General features: G+C 39.7%; 4 protein-coding genes across 4 annotated transcripts; all 4 read right to left on the bottom strand.

The window, feature by feature from the left end:
* Positions 1 to 638: 638 nt before the first annotated feature.
* LOC308571728 (olfactory receptor 6M1-like) lies at positions 639 to 1646 on the bottom strand (the record flags this gene model as incomplete). Its single annotated transcript, XM_081167364.1, has 1 exon — positions 639 to 1646. The coding sequence occupies one exon, from the start codon at positions 1644 to 1646 to the stop codon at positions 639 to 641; it is 1008 nt and encodes a 335-aa protein (XP_081023490.1).
* A 5055-nt stretch (positions 1647 to 6701) lies between these two features.
* LOC308571727 (olfactory receptor 4D1-like) lies at positions 6702 to 7634 on the bottom strand (the record flags this gene model as incomplete). The annotated part of the gene is made up of 1 exon (XM_081167363.1): positions 6702 to 7634. The coding sequence occupies one exon, from the start codon at positions 7632 to 7634 to the stop codon at positions 6702 to 6704; it is 933 nt and encodes a 310-aa protein (XP_081023489.1).
* Positions 7635 to 12671: 5037 nt separating this feature from the next.
* On the bottom strand, positions 12672 to 13637 carry LOC308571725 (olfactory receptor 4D1-like; the record flags this gene model as incomplete). The annotated part of the gene is made up of 1 exon (XM_081167362.1): positions 12672 to 13637. One exon carries the CDS (start codon positions 13635 to 13637, stop codon positions 12672 to 12674), a length of 966 nt encoding a protein of 321 aa, XP_081023488.1.
* Positions 13638 to 17498: 3861 nt separating this feature from the next.
* Positions 17499 to 18446, bottom strand: LOC308571724 (olfactory receptor 4D1-like; the record flags this gene model as incomplete). Its single annotated transcript, XM_081167361.1, has 1 exon — positions 17499 to 18446. The coding sequence occupies one exon, from the start codon at positions 18444 to 18446 to the stop codon at positions 17499 to 17501; it is 948 nt and encodes a 315-aa protein (XP_081023487.1).
* Between the last annotated feature and the right edge of the window lie 2169 nt (positions 18447 to 20615).

Here is a 20615-nt window from a genome sequence, read left to right as displayed (position 1 = left end):
GTCTATCCACAACAGAAAACTGTGTTATCACAAATTGTTCCTTAATTCTTCAACTCTAAAGTTAAATATTATCAGGAATACTTTCAAGGAATTCACAGCTGCCTCTAGAGAGCTAAACGTGTTTGTAGAAAAAAAAATACTGTTGGAGATCTATAAATCATAATTAAAGTACAATTTGAAACATTAAACTTGATGCCACTGAGAAACACAGTTACATTATTTGCATTAGCCTAGGAAAACAGCTTCTAGCGATGGTTAATTTTCTCCTTCCAATAATAACATATTATAGTTTTCAGGGGCTTTTTTAGATTCCCAATTATAGAAATTGTTAATAACTACCATATTTGTAGGCTACTGTTTCCAAACAAGCTCAAAGAGTCATGAGTGGATAGTTTTTGTAGCAACTTACTGATCTGGAGTTGAAAGACAGTGCCTGTTCAAAGAATATACTGTGAGAGTTATCCATGAAAGAGGATTTTAAGTTTTAAACACCACAGAATTTCAATAGTTAGTTTGAAAGCTGTAATTAAGGTTCAATATCTCCAAAAAAGAATGACCTACAGAATATTTCCAGAACTTTCAGCTGAACCATATTTCTTTCCCATTCCAATGCATGCATGTAAACCCCTACATAATCTTCATTTACTTACATTGTCAGTTAATACTACACAGTGTTGGGACCCTTCTTCCGTTTTCAGGACTCTGAGGTTAATTAAGGGGGAAATCTTTCTTCTGACTAAATGGTCCAGGGCCTCCTTGACTTTTTTGTTTCTTAGGCTATAAATAAAGGGATTCATTAATGGAGTTATCACTGTGTTCAGTATGCTGGCTACCTTGTTGAGGTCCAATGAGTGGTTTTTTTGTGGCTGAACATAAATGAAAATAGAACTCCCATAGAACAGTGTCACCACAATTAGGTGAGAGGCACACGTAGAGAATGCTTTCTGTCGTCCTTTTGCTGAGGGGATCCTCAGCACTGTTGCAATAATGAATATATAGGATACACTTGTCACCAGTAATGAGCCTAGGAGGAGCAAGGCTGAATTGACAAAATTAATAATCTCAATCTTCTTTACATCAAAGCAGGCCAGCTTGAGAACTGGGTCAACATCACAAAAGAAATGGTTGATGGAATTGGGTCCACAAAATGGCAGCTGGCCTACCAGGATTGTAGGTGGTAGGACTGCAAAGAAGCCCCACATCCAGGAGGCAGCTATAAGTTGAAAACATACATGTGTGCTCATGATGGCTGCATATCTCAGAGGGTTGCAAATGGCCAGATAGCGGTCGAATGACATGATAGCCAAAAGGAAGAACTCTGTGGAACCTGTTGAGAAATATATGTAAGCCTGCAGGATGCAACTATGGAAGGCGATAGATTTTCTTTGACTCATGAAATTGAATAGCATTTTAGGGATAACTGTGGTGGTGAATATAATCTCTAAAAAAGACAGGTTAGCAATGAACATGTACATTGGGCTGTGAAGGCTGTTCTCACACCACACCAAGGTAATAACGATAAAGTTGCCTACCATAGCAACAGCGTAGGTGATGAAGAATAAAATGAAAAGTAGCGGTTCAACCCTCTTAGTCCCAATGAATCCTAGGAGAATAAATTCATTTACAGTCCTTGTCTGGTTCCTCATTATGCTGTACAACTAATACAGTCACTTGAATAAATGGAGAGCAGCAAGATGAACAATTCTTCTATGTTGAAATCTCTACATGATACAATGGTAGGGACACCATAAGTTATTTAAGCACAAAAGATGCTGGATGGTGATTCCTGTGGGATAATGCATGGAAATATGCATGAGAAACATCAGCTATGCTTGTTTAAACCCAGAGACAAAGTGAAAAGAGCGGTGTAAAGATGGCTGCTAATTTGAACCTTTTTATAGTTTGTTACTATAGATCATGGCAATTCAATATAAAAATTGATCCCCATTATGCAATGTCTTGAATCTGGTCTTTGTTCTTATCTTAAACACTTTAAATAAATTTTAAAATGTTTATATCCCATTGATTTCCAAATGAAAAAATGTTTTCAATTTCCTAAATATTCCATTTTGAAATCAAAAGCACACAAAAGTGCTCAAATTTGACCCAGTTCTGCTTATCATTTAATTTATCCAAAGTTATAGCATCTTCCATTTGAAATTGTATTGTTGAAACATTTTTTATAATGCTGCTGTTCTGCTAACATTACAGACTTCAGCTTGCACCCCTCTTTTCCTCTGTAGTGCTCCCCCCAGCATCTGCTGCAGAGCACGGAAGGCTCCATCAGAGCAGATTTTGAGACCGCAAGGTGATAAGAGAGGAATGGGAAGCCCAGTTCTGCAAGTACAGCTCCCTGCATGCAACTTTAGATACAGCCCAAAGTATACATAGTTTTATATAATTGTATTGTATTGTATTGTATTGTATTGTATTGTATTTTAGAAGGAAATTCCCTCTCCTTCCCTAGTAGAATAAATTTTAGGCCAACACAAAGGAAAAAAGAAAGTGGATGGCACATGAGTACAGATAACAAGGGAAGTAGGAAAGGAAAGAAAAGAGAATCATGTGTACCTCTCTCAGGTCTTTCCTCTGTAACCCGTTCCCACAGTGTCTCATGGAAACCCTTAACTCCCATCCTCATGCCTTTCTTTCTCTTATACTCACTGATGTGTTTGGAAAAAATAAAAATTAACTCAGCTTATCAAAGACACCAACACCAATGACAACAATGTGGATGCTCCCATCGACCTCCGTGTTCTCTGTCTTGCCTCGTTTAGATAGCTGCAGAGATGAAAACAAAACACTTATTTCCAATTTCACAGCAATAGGTAATTTGTCAATTTTGTGTTCTTCGGTTCTGTGGGCCATGGAATAGTTTTAACATTTGAAGCAGATTGGGCATGGGTCTGAGAGGAAAATAATACTTCATACTCCTTAAAGTTTCTAAAGTTTCAATTTAAGTATTAGAGAAATTAGGAATCCACTTACCTATGTCATACCCTTAGGTTCTTTCCTTGCTGGTAGAGATTGAATCAGTACATTTCTGTTTCCTACAGAATATATGGGAAAGGTTGTTCATCATACAATAGGTATATATCCCTAAGGGTCAAATTATGGCAAAACTTTCCTGAGTCAATTCCAAAGCCCTTATATGCAGAATTTTATTACATGGAGTGAATAATGAAATATTTCTGTATTAGGGATTTATAAATCGGTCCAGTGCTTAATCCTGTATGCAGTACCCCATCGTACAGTTTCCGAGCGCAATTCAAAGTGTTGGTGCTGACCTTTAAAGCCCTGAACGGCCTCAGTCCAGTATATCTGAAGTAGTGTATCCACCCCCATCATTCTACCCGGACACTGAGGTCCAGCGCCGAGGGCCTTCTGGAGGATCCCTCACTGCAAGAAGCCAAGTTACAGGGAACCAGGCAGAGGGCTTTCTTGGTAGTGGCGCTTGCCCTGTGGAACGCCCTCCCACCAGATGTCAAAGAGAACAACTACCAGACTTTTAGAAGACATCTGAAGGCAGCCCTGTTTAGGGAAGCTTTTAATGTTTGATGCATTACTGTACTTTAATATTTTGTTGGAAGCCGCCCAGAGTGGCTGGGGAAGCCCAGCCAGATGGGCGGGGTATAAATAAATAAATAAATAAATAAATAAATAAATAAATAAAAAATATTCCCAACGTTTAAAATGTTGTCCAACATAGCTATTAATAAGATTCAATTAATAATATTATACTGTATTAGTATGATTCAAAAATGGCATTTATTCTCATCAGCACTCTTCTCTTCATTTTCCCCACAGCAAATAATTTCATTCTACCCTAAAGGTGTAACTGATATTCAATTAGCAGTTTAAATGAATCACTGTGGTACTTGAAGGTATTATATATCAATTCTTTCAACCACAAGAGGCAAAAAGGAAATGCAAACACAAGGATTATTATTTCTTTATTAGTATCATTTTTATATTGCTACATATTACTATTATAACTGAAAATGCTGGCAAAATATTGATTCAATGTAATAAAAATAATTATTATGAAAACTAAATGAAAAGCATGTTGTCTGCTGAACATTGCCTATGTACTGAAGTCTCCAGACAGGAGCTGATAAATAGTATGTTCATTTATTGCCAGGAGCCAGTTTGGGGTAGTGATTTACAGTGTTGTACAAAGGCATGGGAGACCAAGGTTCCAATTCCCACTTAGCCATGAAGCTTACTGGGTGTCTCTCTGCCTAACCTAGCTCACAGGGTTTGGGGGAGGTTTTTTGGGGAAGGGAAAGAATCATGTACAGTGGAACCTTGGGTTAAGAACTTAATTCGTTCTGGAGGTCTGTTCTTAACCTGAAACTGTTCTTAACCTGAAGCACCACTTTAGCTAATGGAGACTCCCGCTGCCGCCGTGCCACAGCCACGCGATTTCTGTTCTCATCCTGAAGCAAAGTTCTTAACCTGAGGTAATTCTGGGTTAGCAGAGTCTGTAACCTGAAGCGTATGTAACCTGAAGCGTATGTAACCTGAAGCATATGTAACCCGAGGTACCACTGTATACCACCTTGAGCTCATTGGAAGAAAAGGTGGGATAAAAACACAGTAGGTAAGTAAGTAAGTAAGTAAGTAAGTAAGTAAGTAAGTAAGTAAGTAAGGTAAGCTAATAGTGGGGAATCTCTGAGCCAAATGCAACTATGTAAGCCTCTCTGTCTGGTTCTCAACACCAAATCCGTGAAGCGGAGTGAAGCACCCACCACAGGTGGCCGAAGCACAAGATGCAACACCCACCTCATCACTTCCACCACCACCAGAACACCTCCCCTCCTGCCAAGTTCAGCAAAATGGGAGGGCATTGCTGCTCATCTTCCCTGCCCCTTGGTTGGAGAAGATAAGCGTCAACGTCTTGCAGACTGCCACCCCTCTTGCTGAGTTTGGCATGCAGCAGAAGTGGGGGTGGGGTGAGGGGTGGGAAGCAGCAGTGAAATGGGATGGGCCACCCAAGCCACAACAACATCCACCCCTCAGGCCTCAGGGACACTCCAGAAGTGCATTGGCCTAGCTCACGTATCCCTGAACTATTATAATGCTCATTGTTTACATGCGTGGTGTGTGTGTGCAGAGATGTGCTTGTATGGATTAAGAAATCTCAGATGCATTAGGCTTGCCATACGCCTGGAAAATTCCAGACATGCCAGGAAATCAGAGACCTAAAATGGCATCCTGGGGGGAATTTTGAATTTTAAGAGATGTCTGGAATTTCCCGTACATGTATTTTTGTTAAGGTTTTCTGTTGTTTTTTCCAGGAACTGAGTGAAGCAGTGCTCACCACAACAATAGTTTCTAGCAGCTGCAGAGACAGAACATAGGCCTAGCCCAGAAAATTTTCTAAGCCTGTTTTAAAGCCACCCGGGAATCTGCCATTCTACTGCCCCTTTGCCCATTTTAATTGTAGAGATCCTTTGAAACTGTTTACAATTTATTTTGTTTTAATCTCTCTGAACAATTTGGTATCAACAGCCACCACTCACTGCGAACACTAGATCATTTATGTACAAGTTCAAAAGCACATGTTTAATACCAAACATTGGGGGATTCCAGTTGCTACCTCCCTTCATTTGGGAGAACAGACTATCCCTAATCTTTGCTTCCAGATCTACAACAATATGTGAGAGATGTGAGCAGAATTCCCTGAAATAACTCAATAAGCAAGTTGTTTCTTCTACATGCTGGTAGCTTGTAGGAAAGCCCAGACATGCAAGGATGAATCATCAATTAACATAACATTAAAACAAAGTTATCAATTAACAAAACATTGAAACAAAGGCTAAATCAAGACACATCAAAAAAATGTTGCAGGGAAATGCACTGTAAACCTCCTAATGGGAAATCACATTGCCCAAAGGTGGAACTCCACAGTGCCATCTGGTGTCACAGTGCTATAACACATTTAAAACCCATTTTTCTTTCTTTTTACTAATGTAGCTGATTCCAAAGACTCCATCTTCTTTTTTGCAGCTCTAACTGCACAAGCACCTTTTGCACTTGGTACAGTTCTCTGCGAGGCATCTGCAAATGCAAACCTCCACACAACTTTTATGCACATTAAACAGATATTTTACAAAGAAGATCTCTCTTCTTTTTCTATCCTGCTAAGTTTACTCAGGAACATTTGGTGAAGTACGTTTTGAAACTTTAAGAATTATTGTATTTTAAATAAGTACACAATGTTTTCTGGATTGCCTCTGTTTGTATGCTTCTTGACATTCTCAAATAAGCTTAAAGGTTTGTGAAGACAAGTCTTATGCTTGCAGAAGCCATGCTGCCTCTACTTCAGCAAGACCTGTCCTTCTATATGCTTGACAATGCCATTCCCATCCTTGAGTGTGGGCCAGTTCCAGCATCTCTTAGTTCTGGTGCCTCTCAGGTGGGCATCATTGCCATTATAAGAAAACAAGGGAGGCGTTCATGGTGAGTTCTACCACCTTTTTTCTAAAAAAAACCCCCAGCACTAACAGTAACTATTCTATTATGCAAGCTGCATTATTACTTTATAATAATCCAAAGAAGCAAAATTGGTCTTTTATATTCAGATGAATCACAGCTCCGAAGCCTACAAATTATACTAATGATTGGAAAATATTTTATTTAAAATGTTCCAGAGCTTGCATCCTCTATGGCTGTCTGTGATGAGCAAAAAGTGATGGTTAAGTCCTTTTGAAAAGCAAAAGTTTTCTCATTATTTTCCCAACATTGTTTTTCATCTCTGTGTTACGCAAAGTAAAGATCATTGAGTTCAGCATTGGTGTTAAAAGGCTGTAGAGGACTGAGGCAACCTTGTCTCCTGGAAATACCTTGAAAGGCCGGTCGTAAACAAACATTCCTGGAACAAAGTTTAAGCTCATGACCATGATTTGTACTGCACAGGTAGAAAGAGCTTTGTGCTTCCCTTTTGTGACATGTGCTCTAATCTTCACCAAGATGACAGTGTATGACACAAGCAAGATGAAGAAGATCAATGTGAGGAGCAGTCCACTGTTGCAAACCATCAGCAACTCTGGGATATACGTATCAGCACATGCCAGTTTGATGAGCTGTGGAATGTCACAGAAGAAATTATCCAGGATGTTGGATTGGCAGAAAGGCAGCTGAATGAGAATTCCAATCTGGATGATGGAGTGAGCAAAGCCACCCAACCATGACCCAGCTACCAAACCTATACAAACTCCTCTATTCATAATAACTAAATATCGCAGTGGCTTGTAGATGGCTATGTATCTGTCCACTGCCATCACCACGAGTAAGAAGACCACAGCACCCCCAGTTAAATGGAAGAAGAAGATCTGTGCAATGCACCAATTGTAGGAGATGGTATGAGTATGGGAGAAGAGGTCCCATAATATTTTCAGTGATGTGACTGTCGATTCACTGATGTCTACGACAGCCAAGTTGGCTAGCAAAAAGTACATGGGAGTATGCAGGCTGGGGGTGGTGATCACAGTGACTATAATGGTGAGATTTCCTAACCAAGTTGTGCTGTAGACAGTGAGGAAAAGGAGGAAGAGAAGGGACTGTATTCTGGGATTCTGAGAGAAGCCCAGGAGGACAAATTCTGTTACTGCTGTGCTGTTCTTCTCCATGTGAGCATCCTACTGAGGCTCACTAAGGACCACTAAAAGTCATGTCATCAAATTACTTCCTCAAACAACTCTTGACATACCCATTACAGGTCCCCCACAACAATAAAAACATAAATTTGGGTTGTAGATAGACAATTGGACGGCATCAAGTATCACTTCATCTGTCCAGCATCACTAAAAAATGTAAACATTTTCCACGGTTCAAAAGTTGGCAAATCCCAACCATGTCTATGGAGAAGTAAATCATATTGAGTATATAAGTCTTATTCCCCAGTAAAGGTATAAGGATTGCTTTACTTATTTTTGCAAGGGTCATGTGCCATATTGACATAATCTTATGGCAGTTTATTGTAGAAAATTTGTATGAATTCTAATTTGTTTTAGTCTATTATATGGCAGTTTTAACTTTCTGTATGTTTTAAATTATGATGTACACATAACATGATGTACATGTTAGTGATAATTTTAGTGTGTTAACATTTTGGAAACAACTTTCAGGTTTCCCCCCTGCCCCCTACAATCAAGCAGTATCTAAATGTTATGAAACAGAATAAATAAATAAATTTCCACATTTTATACCACAACAGTCCAATTAGCTGGGAACTTTCCATTTCTAATCACAAAACAAGTTGAAAACTGTCATCCTAGAGAAGCACAGTTATTTCTCCTCGGTGAGTATCTGTTCAGACGAATAATGTAGTTCAGTGCAAAAAAAAAAGTCTATTAAACCATCACCAACATATAGCATTCAACTCATCATTCTCTTTTTAAATCATCAGTAATCCATGATAAGTTGAGCATTAGAAATCAAGAAGGCAGAATATTGAAAAAAGGATCAAGCCCCATTTTTCTTTCTTCCAAAATTATTTCATTCCATTTGCTAGAGTCTAGAGCGTATTACTCCAAGAATGCCTTCTTATCTTCTATAGTGAACAAATTAACCTTCAGTGCTTCTGCTTTTAATACCAGAAATGAACACAGAGACAAGAGTAAGAAAAGAGCTATAATGAAATAGTGACTCCAGAAACCTGCACCTAAAGGATTACCTTTGAAGGAGAATAACCCTACAGTCTCCCGAAATGATAAGCAATGCTTATTGTCTCCTAGTAATAATATGAGATGACAAAGGATTTGTATCCAAAGGGGCTCTGGTGTTGAACATGGAGTCACTCCTATTTATATGTCTGCAAATAATAGAGATGCTATGAAATTGCTTATGAGTTTCAGCATTATGTGAAGAAGGCTGTACTAGGAGAAACTGGGGAATCAAAACACAGGGGAGATCATTAAGGTCCAATATGTGATTTATTCAACAGAGGCTCAGCTAATGTCGTGAGATAAGCTGAGTCAGGGGCACAGTCCACAAGATTTGGTTTATAAAATCTAAATGAATAAGTGTCAATGAAAATAAATACCGTATTTTTCGCTCTATAACACACACCCGACCATAACACGCACGTAGCTTTTAGAGGAGGAAAATCCGTAGGCATGCCACCCGTAGGCATTCCCTCCATAACACGCACAGACATTTCCCCTTACTTTTTAGGAGGAAAAAAATGAGTGTTATGGTGCAAAAAATACGGTAAATACTCCTGATGCCAACGGAATTGTTGTTCACCCACACATTCAGGGACTTGGAACCCTAACAAATGTGATTTTTTTAAATAAATGTGATTTCTTAAAATATATATATATAATGTTAATAAGATGTGCAAACCGATCTGATAAAGTCAATGTGATATTTTTTTTAAAAAAAATATAATGTTAATAAGATGTGCAAACCGATCTGATAAAGTCAAAGTAGGAACCTGTGCAAAATAATTTCAAGAAGCAATGTCTTTGATTCAGACATATAGTGGCTTGGAACTCTACAAACAATAATAATGATTGGAAAAACTATATTAGTAACACTATAGTGGAGCTCGTAGAGCTCTCTATTGTCCTCTCTGATGAACACATAATAATTTAATAATAATTTATTATTTACACCCCACCCTTCTGGCTGGATTTCCCAGTAATAGTGACAGTGTCATCCTTTTGGAAATTAGTGTTATCATCATGCATGTACAATATGCAATAATGATTCAGTTCCACTAAATCTGACATAAAAACATCACATGGTTAGTTCAATTTTTCAGAAAGATATTTTAAGTATTTAGTCATTCATGCAAAAAGTCCAGAAGACGTTTTCCAAGCTAATCCAATAAATGTCAATAATTATTGAGCACATTAACTTTTCTTTCTGCTTTGAAGATATCACAGAAATAGTAAATAACACATAAATAAAGAAATACATATAGGTCAAACTAGGGTCACTTTATTTATCTATACCAGTGTTTCCCAAACGTTTTTGGGCAACGGCACACCTGCTTACCAGAAAAAAATCTCGCGGCACACCACCATTAAAGCCCCGCCCCCGTGACGTCAGCGCGCAGCGTCACGCCGGGAGGGACGCACAAAAATGAAAGTTTTTTCCCTCCCCCTTGCCGGGGTGGGAGGAGGCAGCAGAGCGAGGGCAGCTGAGGCGGCGGCGGCAGCTGAGGCGGCGGCGGCTGCGATAGCGGGCGGAGGAGGAGCCGTCGCCGGGAGTTGCTGCTGCTGCTGTTGCTGCTGCTGCCCGGACATGCCGGCCTCCTCCTCCTCTGCTGTCTCGCGCTCCTCCCTTTTGCGCGCGCTGCCCCGCCGCTCGGCACGACCACCGCGGAGCCGCCCCGGCTCGACGCGGATCCTCGCCGCCGCCGCCTCTCGCCGCCGCCTCTCGCCCGCCTCCCTCCCACGGCACACCAGCCGGTGTCTCACGGCACACTAGTGTGCCGCGGAACACCGGTTGGGAAACACTGATCTATACCATAAAAACTGCTGCAAAGGAAAGACTATTGGTTCGGGAGCAAACCAGAACCTGAAAGAAACTTTAGCTTAGGGCAAAAAAAACCTGATGCAAGAACTGGAGGCTTTACTATCCAGCCTTCATCCCATTCCTAGGCCACACCAAGAAGGTGAAGAAGTTAATGTTGTTTGTTATTATTTACTATTTATATGCCAAGTGTGTTGGTTCCCCCCCATAAATGTTACGTTAGATTATATATTGATGTACCTTTCATCTGTACCACACCGACTTGCATTCATTCGTGCAAGGTTCAATGTCCTTCCATCGAACCTGCTGAGCCACAGATTTTCCAAGGGTTTGGTGTCTCCGCTATGCGTGTGTGATGGGAAAACTGTCGAATCTCTTCCACATATAATGTTCAACTGTCCCCTACATAGCATAGCCAGGACTAAATTCCTGGGCCCTGCTTTACTGCGCTTGGTGGGCAGGCCTGTTGAGTCACACGCCACACTACTTTTGCAGGATACAGATCCTTCTGTAACTCTGTAGGTGGCGAGATTCCTGAACGCGGTTATCTCACACACAAAAACAACCAAAAAACAACAACAACACCAAAACTAATCGGACAGTTACGATGAGAGTGCATGTCGGTCCTCGTCTTCAGTTTTCCTTTTTCGGTGATCCGTCCCTTGGAGCTCTTCGTGCCCCAAGCTGTTATTTGGCTCTGCTCATTGATCCCCCTTGCATCGTGGTGTCCACCCTCTGGGGTCGAATATATCGGCCCTTATGCCCCTGAGCTTTTATGTTTGTACATATTTTATGGGCTAATAGCCGTAAATAAATAAAAAATAAATATTGATGTATTGAATGATTCCCCATTCCTTTTCCTCCTCCTCTTATGGTATTTTTGTGTCTGTGTGTCATAGGAGCCAACTGCTAGGGGCCATGGGGGTTTCACCCACCAAAATAAAATATTTGAGGGGGCTAGGCCCCAACAAAGTTAATGGGCATCCCCATTCAAATAGTGTGTGTGCATGTATCATTTGATGCATGGCAGGGCTTGCCTGGGCCTCCATAATATTTTATTCAAGTTGGAACTCCATATATAAGAGGGTCCCAAGGTAGTGCCACATTAAGACCTTTAGAGGCCCTAAGCACTTACAAGATGTTGGTGCCCCCATATATATCTAATTCAAAATATCAACAATAATAAACCACGAAATAAAATTTTATTTTTTGAAATGAAACGAAACCTACCATATGATGGAAAATGATGTTTGGTTTTGTATAGTCTTCTGCTTTTTAGAATTGCAAAGTTTTTGATCAGATCCTCAGAACTAATCTTACATAATTTCTGTGCTCTCCCCCCCCCCCTTCTTTGGTGCTAATTTTGCTTAATAGTTAATCCAGCCTTGTCCCCAGGCTAAAAACACAATTACTCCCCTTCCCACACCTGAACTTCCCAAAGTGACTAAATTAAAGACCTGGTTTGTCTAATCAATATAGGGCTGCCATATGTTCAGAATTTCCTGGACATAGCCAGGATTCAAACATCGAAAATATCGTCGGGGCAGAATTTTGGTAAAGCAGCTAAAGCATCTGGGAAGACTCAGGCGTATAGCAGCCCATATCGGAAGTGGGTTTTTTGATTATTTTCCTTTAAAAGCCAGGATTTTGCAATGGGAACCCTAAATTAATAGGACACCAGATCATCTAATGCCCACCACTCAATTATTCAGTATGGAGTATGTGAAAAACAACAAAACCCACAAACAAGGTAGATCAGCAAAAAAATTCCTACTTGGCCCCAAAGCAACCAGCAAATCACATTGATAGCTCAGACAGGCAGGTCTGCTGCAAAGAGAAGAGGGAGAGGTGTGGATGCCCAGCTCTTAAACAAGGATGTCTGCCCCACCCCCAAGCATAAAACATATGAGTGATGCAGGAGCATCACACAGGCTGTAGCAGCCTGGACAGGATGCCAATATGGCTTACTGCCCATAGGTGGAATATGCAGTAGAACAGGCCTTTAAGTGCAGGGACACACACACACACACACACAGAGAGAGAGAGAGAGAGAGAGAGAGAGAGAGAGCGCGCTCCTGGGGGTGATTGAAGTCATCTTCACATGCATGGGAGTAGAAAGCAAAATAAATTTTAAATATGTAGTATATACTTTTAGAAAAACATCAACAAAAGGTGCTTAAGTTCTATGTCTCTCTTTCATGAACACACAGTGATGGTTTTGTCCTTTCAGAAAGCAGAAAATTTCTTGTGAGCTTTCTAATTGTGTTTTTCATCTCAGTGTTACGCAGAGTAAAGATCATTGAGTTCAGCATTGGTGTTAAAAGGCTGTAGAGGACTGAGGCAACCTTGTCTCCTGGAAATACCTTGAAAGGCCGGTCATAAACAAACATTCCTGGAACAAAGTTTAAGCTCATGACCATGATTTGTGCCGCACAGGTGGAAAGAGCTTTGTTCTTCCCTTCTGTGACATGTGCTCTAATCTTCACCAAGATGACAGTGTATGACACAAGCAAGATGAAGAAGATCAATGTGAGGAGCAGTCCACTGTTGCAAACCATCAGCAACTCTGGGATATACGTATCAGCACATGCCAGTTTGATGAGCTGTGGAATGTCACAGAAGAAATTATCCAGGATGTTGGATTGGCAGAAAGGCAGCTGAATGAGAATTCCAATCTGGACAATGGAGTGAGCAAAGCCACCCAACCATGACCCAGCTACCAAACCTATGCAAACTTCTCTGTTCATTATAACTAAATATCGCAGTGGCTTGTAGATGGCTATGTACCGGTCAACTGCCATCGCCACAAGTAAGAAGACCACAGCACCCCCAGTTAAATGGATGAAGAATATCTGTGCAATGCACCAATTGTAAGAAATGGTATTTGTATGGAAGAATAGGTCCCACAACATTTTCAGTGATGTGACTGATGACTCACTGATGTCTATGACAGCTAGGTTAGCTAATAGAAAATACATGGGTGTGTGAAGGTTGGGTGTTCTGATAACGCTGATTATAATGGTGAGGTTTCCAATCCATGTTGTGCTGTAGACAGTGAGGAAAAGGAAGAAGAGAGCAGACTGTACTCTTGGATTCTGAGAAAGCCCCAGGAGGATAAATCTTGTCACTGCTGTGCTGTTGTTTTCCATGTGAGCAACCTGTTGAATGATGTAAAAAAGCTTTTTTTTTTTTTGCAATGATCACTAAGGAGCAATAAAAATCATGCCACCAAATATTGTCCAAAGCAACTTATCAAGTACACCTGCCAGAAAATTTTACATATTAGAAGCTCTTCCTGATTCTAATGATAATATAGGTCATATAATACACTGGGTAACTTAGGTGGACAAAATTTAAGTCCAAGTGAATTCAACCAGACCTTTATATTTGTAGTATTTATGATCACTGTGATGTTTTGAAATTGGCACCCCTGTTACTGTATTTCTTTTGAACACTCTTATAAACAGGATTCTGTAATCATGGGTTTTTCTTTCATGTTGTTGTTGCGGTTGTTGTTGTTATAATATCTGTAACAATGTTTATAGATGTAAGGGAGCTGTACGTTGTATCAGTTCTATGTCTGATAGAACATTTAGTTAGTTGGCCGACATATATTCCATTATGTAGCCATTATATTGTTTACATTTTGGGGAATTGTAAAGATAATGGAAACATGAGTATAAACTACATTTCCTATGTTGGTCTTCCTCATCTCCATCAAATATTTTTAATATGCTGCCTAATATGCTAAAATGATAATATGCTGCAAAGTGTATTCATATGAATATACTAACCTATATTTCTATATAGCAAGTTTAATCTTCAAATAATAAACAAAAATATTGTTGAATTTTTTTTCCCCTCAGGGGCACAGTTTTAGACCAGAGTATTTAATTTTCTACAACTATATTTCTGAACCAACCATAATTTCAATATGCTGTTGATGCCACAACATTCCCATTAGCAGAGCATTTTCTGATTACAATTAGAAAAGACCAAGCTGATACAGGAATACTTCCATTTTCTTTCTAGAAGCACAGATTCTTTCACTTGGGGGATACCTCTTCAAAGCACACAGTTCAGTGCAGATAGCCAGTCAAACCATTCACCACCAACATTTAAGATAATCAGGATCAGGCATTCAGAAACTGAAAAAGATCCAAGTCCTATTTATTTTGTTTTTCTTTCCAGAAGCAGATGGGTCCCAGTTGCTAGAGTGCACAACATATTACTCTGAGATCTTTAAAGTTATTGTCTTTGGTGACCAGGTGGAGAATAGCTCTACAATATCCTGAATAGGGAACTGGGGCTCATTGTCTCTGAATAACAAATGAGAAAATGGATTTTGTGCACCTTGCTGGTGTTGGCTATGACCTTCCCTCCTTGGAAAGGAGGCTTGCTGCAAACTGAGAATGTAATTCAATGGAAGGGGACTTCATCCTCAATATATGTCCTATAAATCATCTTTATCTTCAACATACCTTTAAATGTCATTAGACAGCTTATGTAGTAGTAAAAGCCAGGAAATACGGACTAGTTCTTTGGAAGTGGGAACTTCCAAAAAAACCCTTGTGTCCCTTTTCAGCCAAGCACCTCATGATTCTTCAAGAAGTATGCTAGGATCAGAAGTTACAAAAAAGTGTTCTGTTCTTGATTCTCTATAATTTCACAGTCCCAGCTTTAATAAATGAAACTTTCAGTATGTCAGAGGGAGTGAAGTTAAGTAGGCTTCTCCCTATACAGAAATCACTAACACCTCCGGACATCCTAAATACCTGTAATACCTAAAACAAAAAACCATCACCATCACCCTCAACAACAAAACTATTGATTGAACTATGTGCCTAAAGCTACTTAGTACAGCCAAGGTAATAATAATGCAAAATAATTCCCCAAAAGGCTTGTCTGTGAATCCAGCTGGATTCTTATTAATCAAATAAACAATGGAAGACTCCAGCCACTGCACTCAAGCTTTATCAGACTTTGGAGAATAACTGCATCTGCACTGTGAATCGGGAACAAAACCACAAAGGGGATCATTAAAGATTTTCAAAGCTACAATCAGCTAAATATTGGCACAGACATTACAACTGATATTGTTTCTTTCCTTTTCCTTTTTTGTGAGCAAGACATACACATGCAATTGAACTTACAAGTAATACATAGCTACAGTATTCCTGTGTTCTGCACTTACCTTGGTCCACGTTTATTAGTTGTTTCTGTTTAAGAATGTATATTTTCAATTTGTTACCTGCTCTGTTCTAAAATGTGGATATTTTGGGGGGGGGGGGTATTATTTGACTTTCATTTGTGATATTTTAGGGTATTTTGAACCATGTAGAGATTTTAATAGAAATACAAAATGGCATATAATTTACCTAAATAAATAATTTTAAAAGATACAGCAAAGCAAGTATGGAAAAGAAGTTTAACAGAGAACCAAACAGAATGTTTGGACTATGACCTGGAAGATGCATATTCAAATCCATACTCATATATGTGGATAACTTGAGGAACTTGGGTCAATCAATATCAGCCTAAGCCATCTTACAGGGGCAGTGTGAACAGCATATATTTAAAGCACATTATTTCCATGAAATAATCTTGTGAACTGTAGTTTACTCCTCACAGAGCTACATTTTCAAAACCCTTATCAAACTACACTTCACAGGATTATTTCAAGGAAATAATATGCTTTAAATATTCTTGTGAGAATAAGTGCAAGGAGGAGAACCATGTTTACAGTTTTTAGAGGGAAAGGGTACGCGTGTGTACAGTACACAGAAACTACATAGCTTTGTTGAAAGCCATTTTGTCTTTGTTCAAAATTCTTCAGATCCCTGTTCCATGCTAACACGAGGTCCTACACCTGATTCAAAAAAATTGCTTTAGGTAAAACTCAGTGGCAACTTAGGAATGCATGAACTCACCACATTAAGTCATTTCATACATGTTGTGTCAATGTTTCATGATTGCTAGTGAATGGGACAAAGAGAGGCCAAGGCTGGGGTAAAACAAGGCAACAACTTTATTGGTTGTTATTATATTAAGTGTTGGCATGGCATACAGGCAGGGATCCTGGCATCAGTCAGCTCAGCTGCTGGCTGATGCCTCTCACACACCCCAGTTTGTCGACTCAGGACTCAAAGGGGAAGGGAGTGGGCCACATTGCAAAGGCTATGCTTGACGGGGCCCAACCCATGACATTGGTGTGAGGCAACCATTCTCAGCCCCCCTAAGTTGAATCTGAGACTGTACATGACTCCACCCAAGACCCCTTATCAGGGTTCCCTTATTTGGCTATGGATTATGGCCCATACTTCTCACATGCCAAAAATTAAAAGTTGTGACACAGTGTTACTTCAAACCATTTTTTTTAATTACAAAGCTATATATGTTGTTATAAAGAATATACTAAAAACAAAGCAAAAATAATAATATGCAGATACCAACGTCCAAAATTGGACTTAGACACAAATTTGAGGGAGGGCAAAGAATGCATATAACATGCTGTTGAAATGTGTACAAGAATAAAATGTAATTTTAATCTCACATGTAGATAGTGTATCCCCAATGATTACCTTCCTTTCTGCACCTCTGTCAAAAAGTCACCCACTGTGACAAAGTGTGGGTTCTTGCCAAAAACAACTTCTCTTGAAATTATTCAGATATTTCCTCTGAGGAGGAAAATATATAGCCATGATGGATTTTTACTTCAGCTAAAATTGAGTGGCAAATCTAAGAGTACCCATTCTCAGTGAATTTTCAAATTGGATCACTATAAACTATAACACTATATAACTGTAACACTAAAACATCTTCAACAGTCCCTGTAAAACCGAGACTGTTTTGGGCACTGCAATCTCCCCCTCCCTCCAAAAAGCACTTTTTGGGCCTATGTTTTTGGATCACCCCTCAAAAAAAGTGTCTTTTGGGGCCACAATATTGTGTAAGTTATTTGACTTGCGTGGGTTAGGGTTCTGAGAACAGCAGTCTCTATGAGTAAGATGTCATTTTGATTCAGTTATTTTGAATAACATATTATTACCAACCAGTTTTCGAATGCTGTTTTTCATTTCTGTATTCCTCAGAGTGAAGATTATTGGATTTAGCACTGGAGTGATTGCAGTGTACAAGACCGAGGTTATTTTGTCCACTGGAGATACCCGGAAAGGGCGGTCATAAATGAACATTGCTGGAACAAAATGTAAGCTCATTACTATGACCTGTGCAGAACATGTAGAAAGGGCTTTGTGCTTCCCTTCTGTGACATGCATTCTAATCTTCACCAAAATCATAGTATATGATACAAGTAAGATAAAAAAGATCAGTGTGAGAAGCAGTCCACTGTTACAAACCATCAGTATTTCTGTAATGTATGTGTCTGTGCAAGCCAGTTTGATTACTTGCGGAACATCACAGTAAAAGTTGTCCAAAATGTTGGGCCCACAGAATGGTAACTGAAGTACCAGTGCTACCTGGACAATAGAGTGAGCAAAGCCACCCAACCATGTTCCAATAACCAAGCCTATGCAAGCTCCTTGGTTCATAATAAGTAAATATCGCAGTGGTTTATAGATAGCTATGTACCTGTCAACAGCCATAACAACCAGGAAGAAGACCACAGCACCTCCAGTGCAATGGAAGAAGAACATTTGGGCGATGCACCAGTTGTAGGAGATGGAATTTGTATGAGAGATGAGGTCCCACAGCATTTTGAGTGCAGTTACTGTGCAATCACTGATGTCTATCACAGCCAGGTTGCATAAAAAAAAGTACATAGGTGTGTGGAGGTGGGGTGTGTAAATCACTGTAATTATAATGGTGAGGTTCCCAAGCCAGGTTATGATGTACATGGTGAGAAAGATAAAGAAGAGAATGGACTGAACTTTTGCACTCTGAGAGAATCCCAAGAGAATGAATTCTGTCACTGTTGTATTATACTTCTTCAGAGCCATTTGGTGTCCTTATAATATAGCTGCAAAGAAAGTAATCATAGTGAGAGCATTTACTTTTTCAATAATAACAAAAATATTTGGAAAAAGAAAGTTTCTTTATGTCCATGATTTATTTCTATCAAATGTTCATTGTGAATGGGAAATTCAGTGTTAGTTACAGCAGTGAAATAAAAAGGCCTTTCTGTATTATTTAAAGCACTGACATCTATGAAGTAGGCCTGGACCCACTACAGTGGTACCTTGGTTCTCGAGCTTAATCCAGTCCAGGAGTCTGTTCGTCTCCTGAAACCATTCAGAAACCAAGGCATGGGTTCCAATTGGCTGCTGGAGCTTCCTGCGCTCAAGCAAAAGCCGCGTCGGATGTTCAGCTTCTGAAAAACATTCACAAACTGGAACACTTACTTCCGGGTTTGCGGTGTTCAGGAGCCGATTTGTTCGGCAACTAAGCTGTTTGGGAACCAAGGTTCCACTATACTGGGTTACACCTGGACCTAAGGTAGGTCACATCAGCAGCAGCACCACAACCATATTAATATATAACAAAAAAGATGTAGATCCCCAAATACATGGAATAAAGTTGGATCTTGGCTCATAAAATGTTGAAGAATACCATTTTCAAGAGCACCAGTAATTGCCCAAAATCTAGGCCAGCTCAATAAATTTTTTTGCCTGGGGTGAAGGACAAGATGATCAACATTCCAGCATCACAAGCCAAACACTGAATCTAATTTCATATCCGGTTATGGGGCTGTGGTCATCACCACACCTCAGGACAGTGCACTAGTTTAGAAAGCACAGGGCAGGTGTGAAATTATTTACTTCAACCACTCACCACCACTCCCTGCCCCTCAGCATATGCCACATAAGATAGCAATCTCATTCCACCCAAAGGTAGTTCTAGCCCTTTCCAGAATCCACCTTTGTGTGTGTAAGTAGTTCCTCAATATTGACAGACTATATTAGGCAAGTTGTTGTGATACTAAAACTTAAGCTACTTGAAGGAGCAGGGGCCACAGGACATTTAGAGAAGCAGTACTATGTTCCAGAAAAGGAGAAGATCCTGCATTGACACACTTGATGATGGAAACTACAGAGATACATATTTCGAAGAAACCTGAGAAACCTAATACAAGCTCTATTCTTATGCCATCATTTAATTTAGCGGTCCAGTCCACAAATCCTTACTCCAGACTTTCACAACCTGGTGTTCTTCCAATGTTGGATTCCCACTTCCATCAGCCCAGCATGTCCAATGGTTAGAGAGTTAAGAGCCCATCAACATCCAGAGAACACCAAGTTGGGCTATTGTGGGCATACACAGAGAGCAGTACTCGACAAAATTTGGTTTGCTCATCTTAATGCAAACTGTGAGAGGTGATTCAGTTTTCTCTGGGATTCAAAACATGAGAAATACAGAATCACCCCTAGCTTGTATCTCAAGCTGAGAATTAGAGGTCCTGTGGCCCTCCAGATATTGATGGAGTCCAGTTCTCATCAACTTGCCTCACTATTTGTCAGGGATGGTACAGCTACAGACCAACAACAGCTGTTCTGGAAAGCACAGGTTCCTCATCCTTGCCATAGATTACAATTTCCAATTGACAAAGTGAGATTCAGATGATTTTCTAATTAGCAAAAAGCAGATGTTCTGTTGTCTTACCTGTTTCAGCTACTTCACATAAGATTTAGAAGCAGCTTCACAGTGGGTAAGTTTAAAATCCACGTCTATCATCGTTCCAACAAATTATCTCTCTTGTTATGACTTCAGATTGTTTGCTTCGGCTCACCATATTTCTTTAGCAGCTTTAGAGACCATAACAGTATAAAACCTTTTTACTTCAGTTTCCATAGTGCATTTTCTTGACAAATGTGTGAGAAGCAGGAAGAGAAAGCAAACTTTTGAAGACAAAAATCTTATGGATAGAAATTATTAGCTGAGAGTTACATTTTGGAATGCAATTTCATTCAACTGTATAGTAAAGCAGCATTTCGTAAACAAGGCCAAGCTGAAAACTCTCTAAGTTTCCAATGCAGGAGAAGAGAGATGAACTGATAAACATTTGTTTGCAGAGATTTTGAATTCTGCTATATTGTTGTATGCACCACCAATCTCTGAGTGGTACAAGATTCAGGGGTTCTAGGTGCTTACCTAGGTTTTGGCTTCCTTGG

Source organism: Podarcis bocagei (genome assembly GCF_964188305.1).
Source record: "Podarcis bocagei genome assembly, chromosome: 13".
Classification (NCBI taxonomy): Eukaryota; Metazoa; Chordata; class Lepidosauria; order Squamata; family Lacertidae; genus Podarcis; species Podarcis bocagei.
Note: the sequence above shows the minus strand (reverse complement) of the source record. Positions and strands in the feature narration are given on the sequence as shown.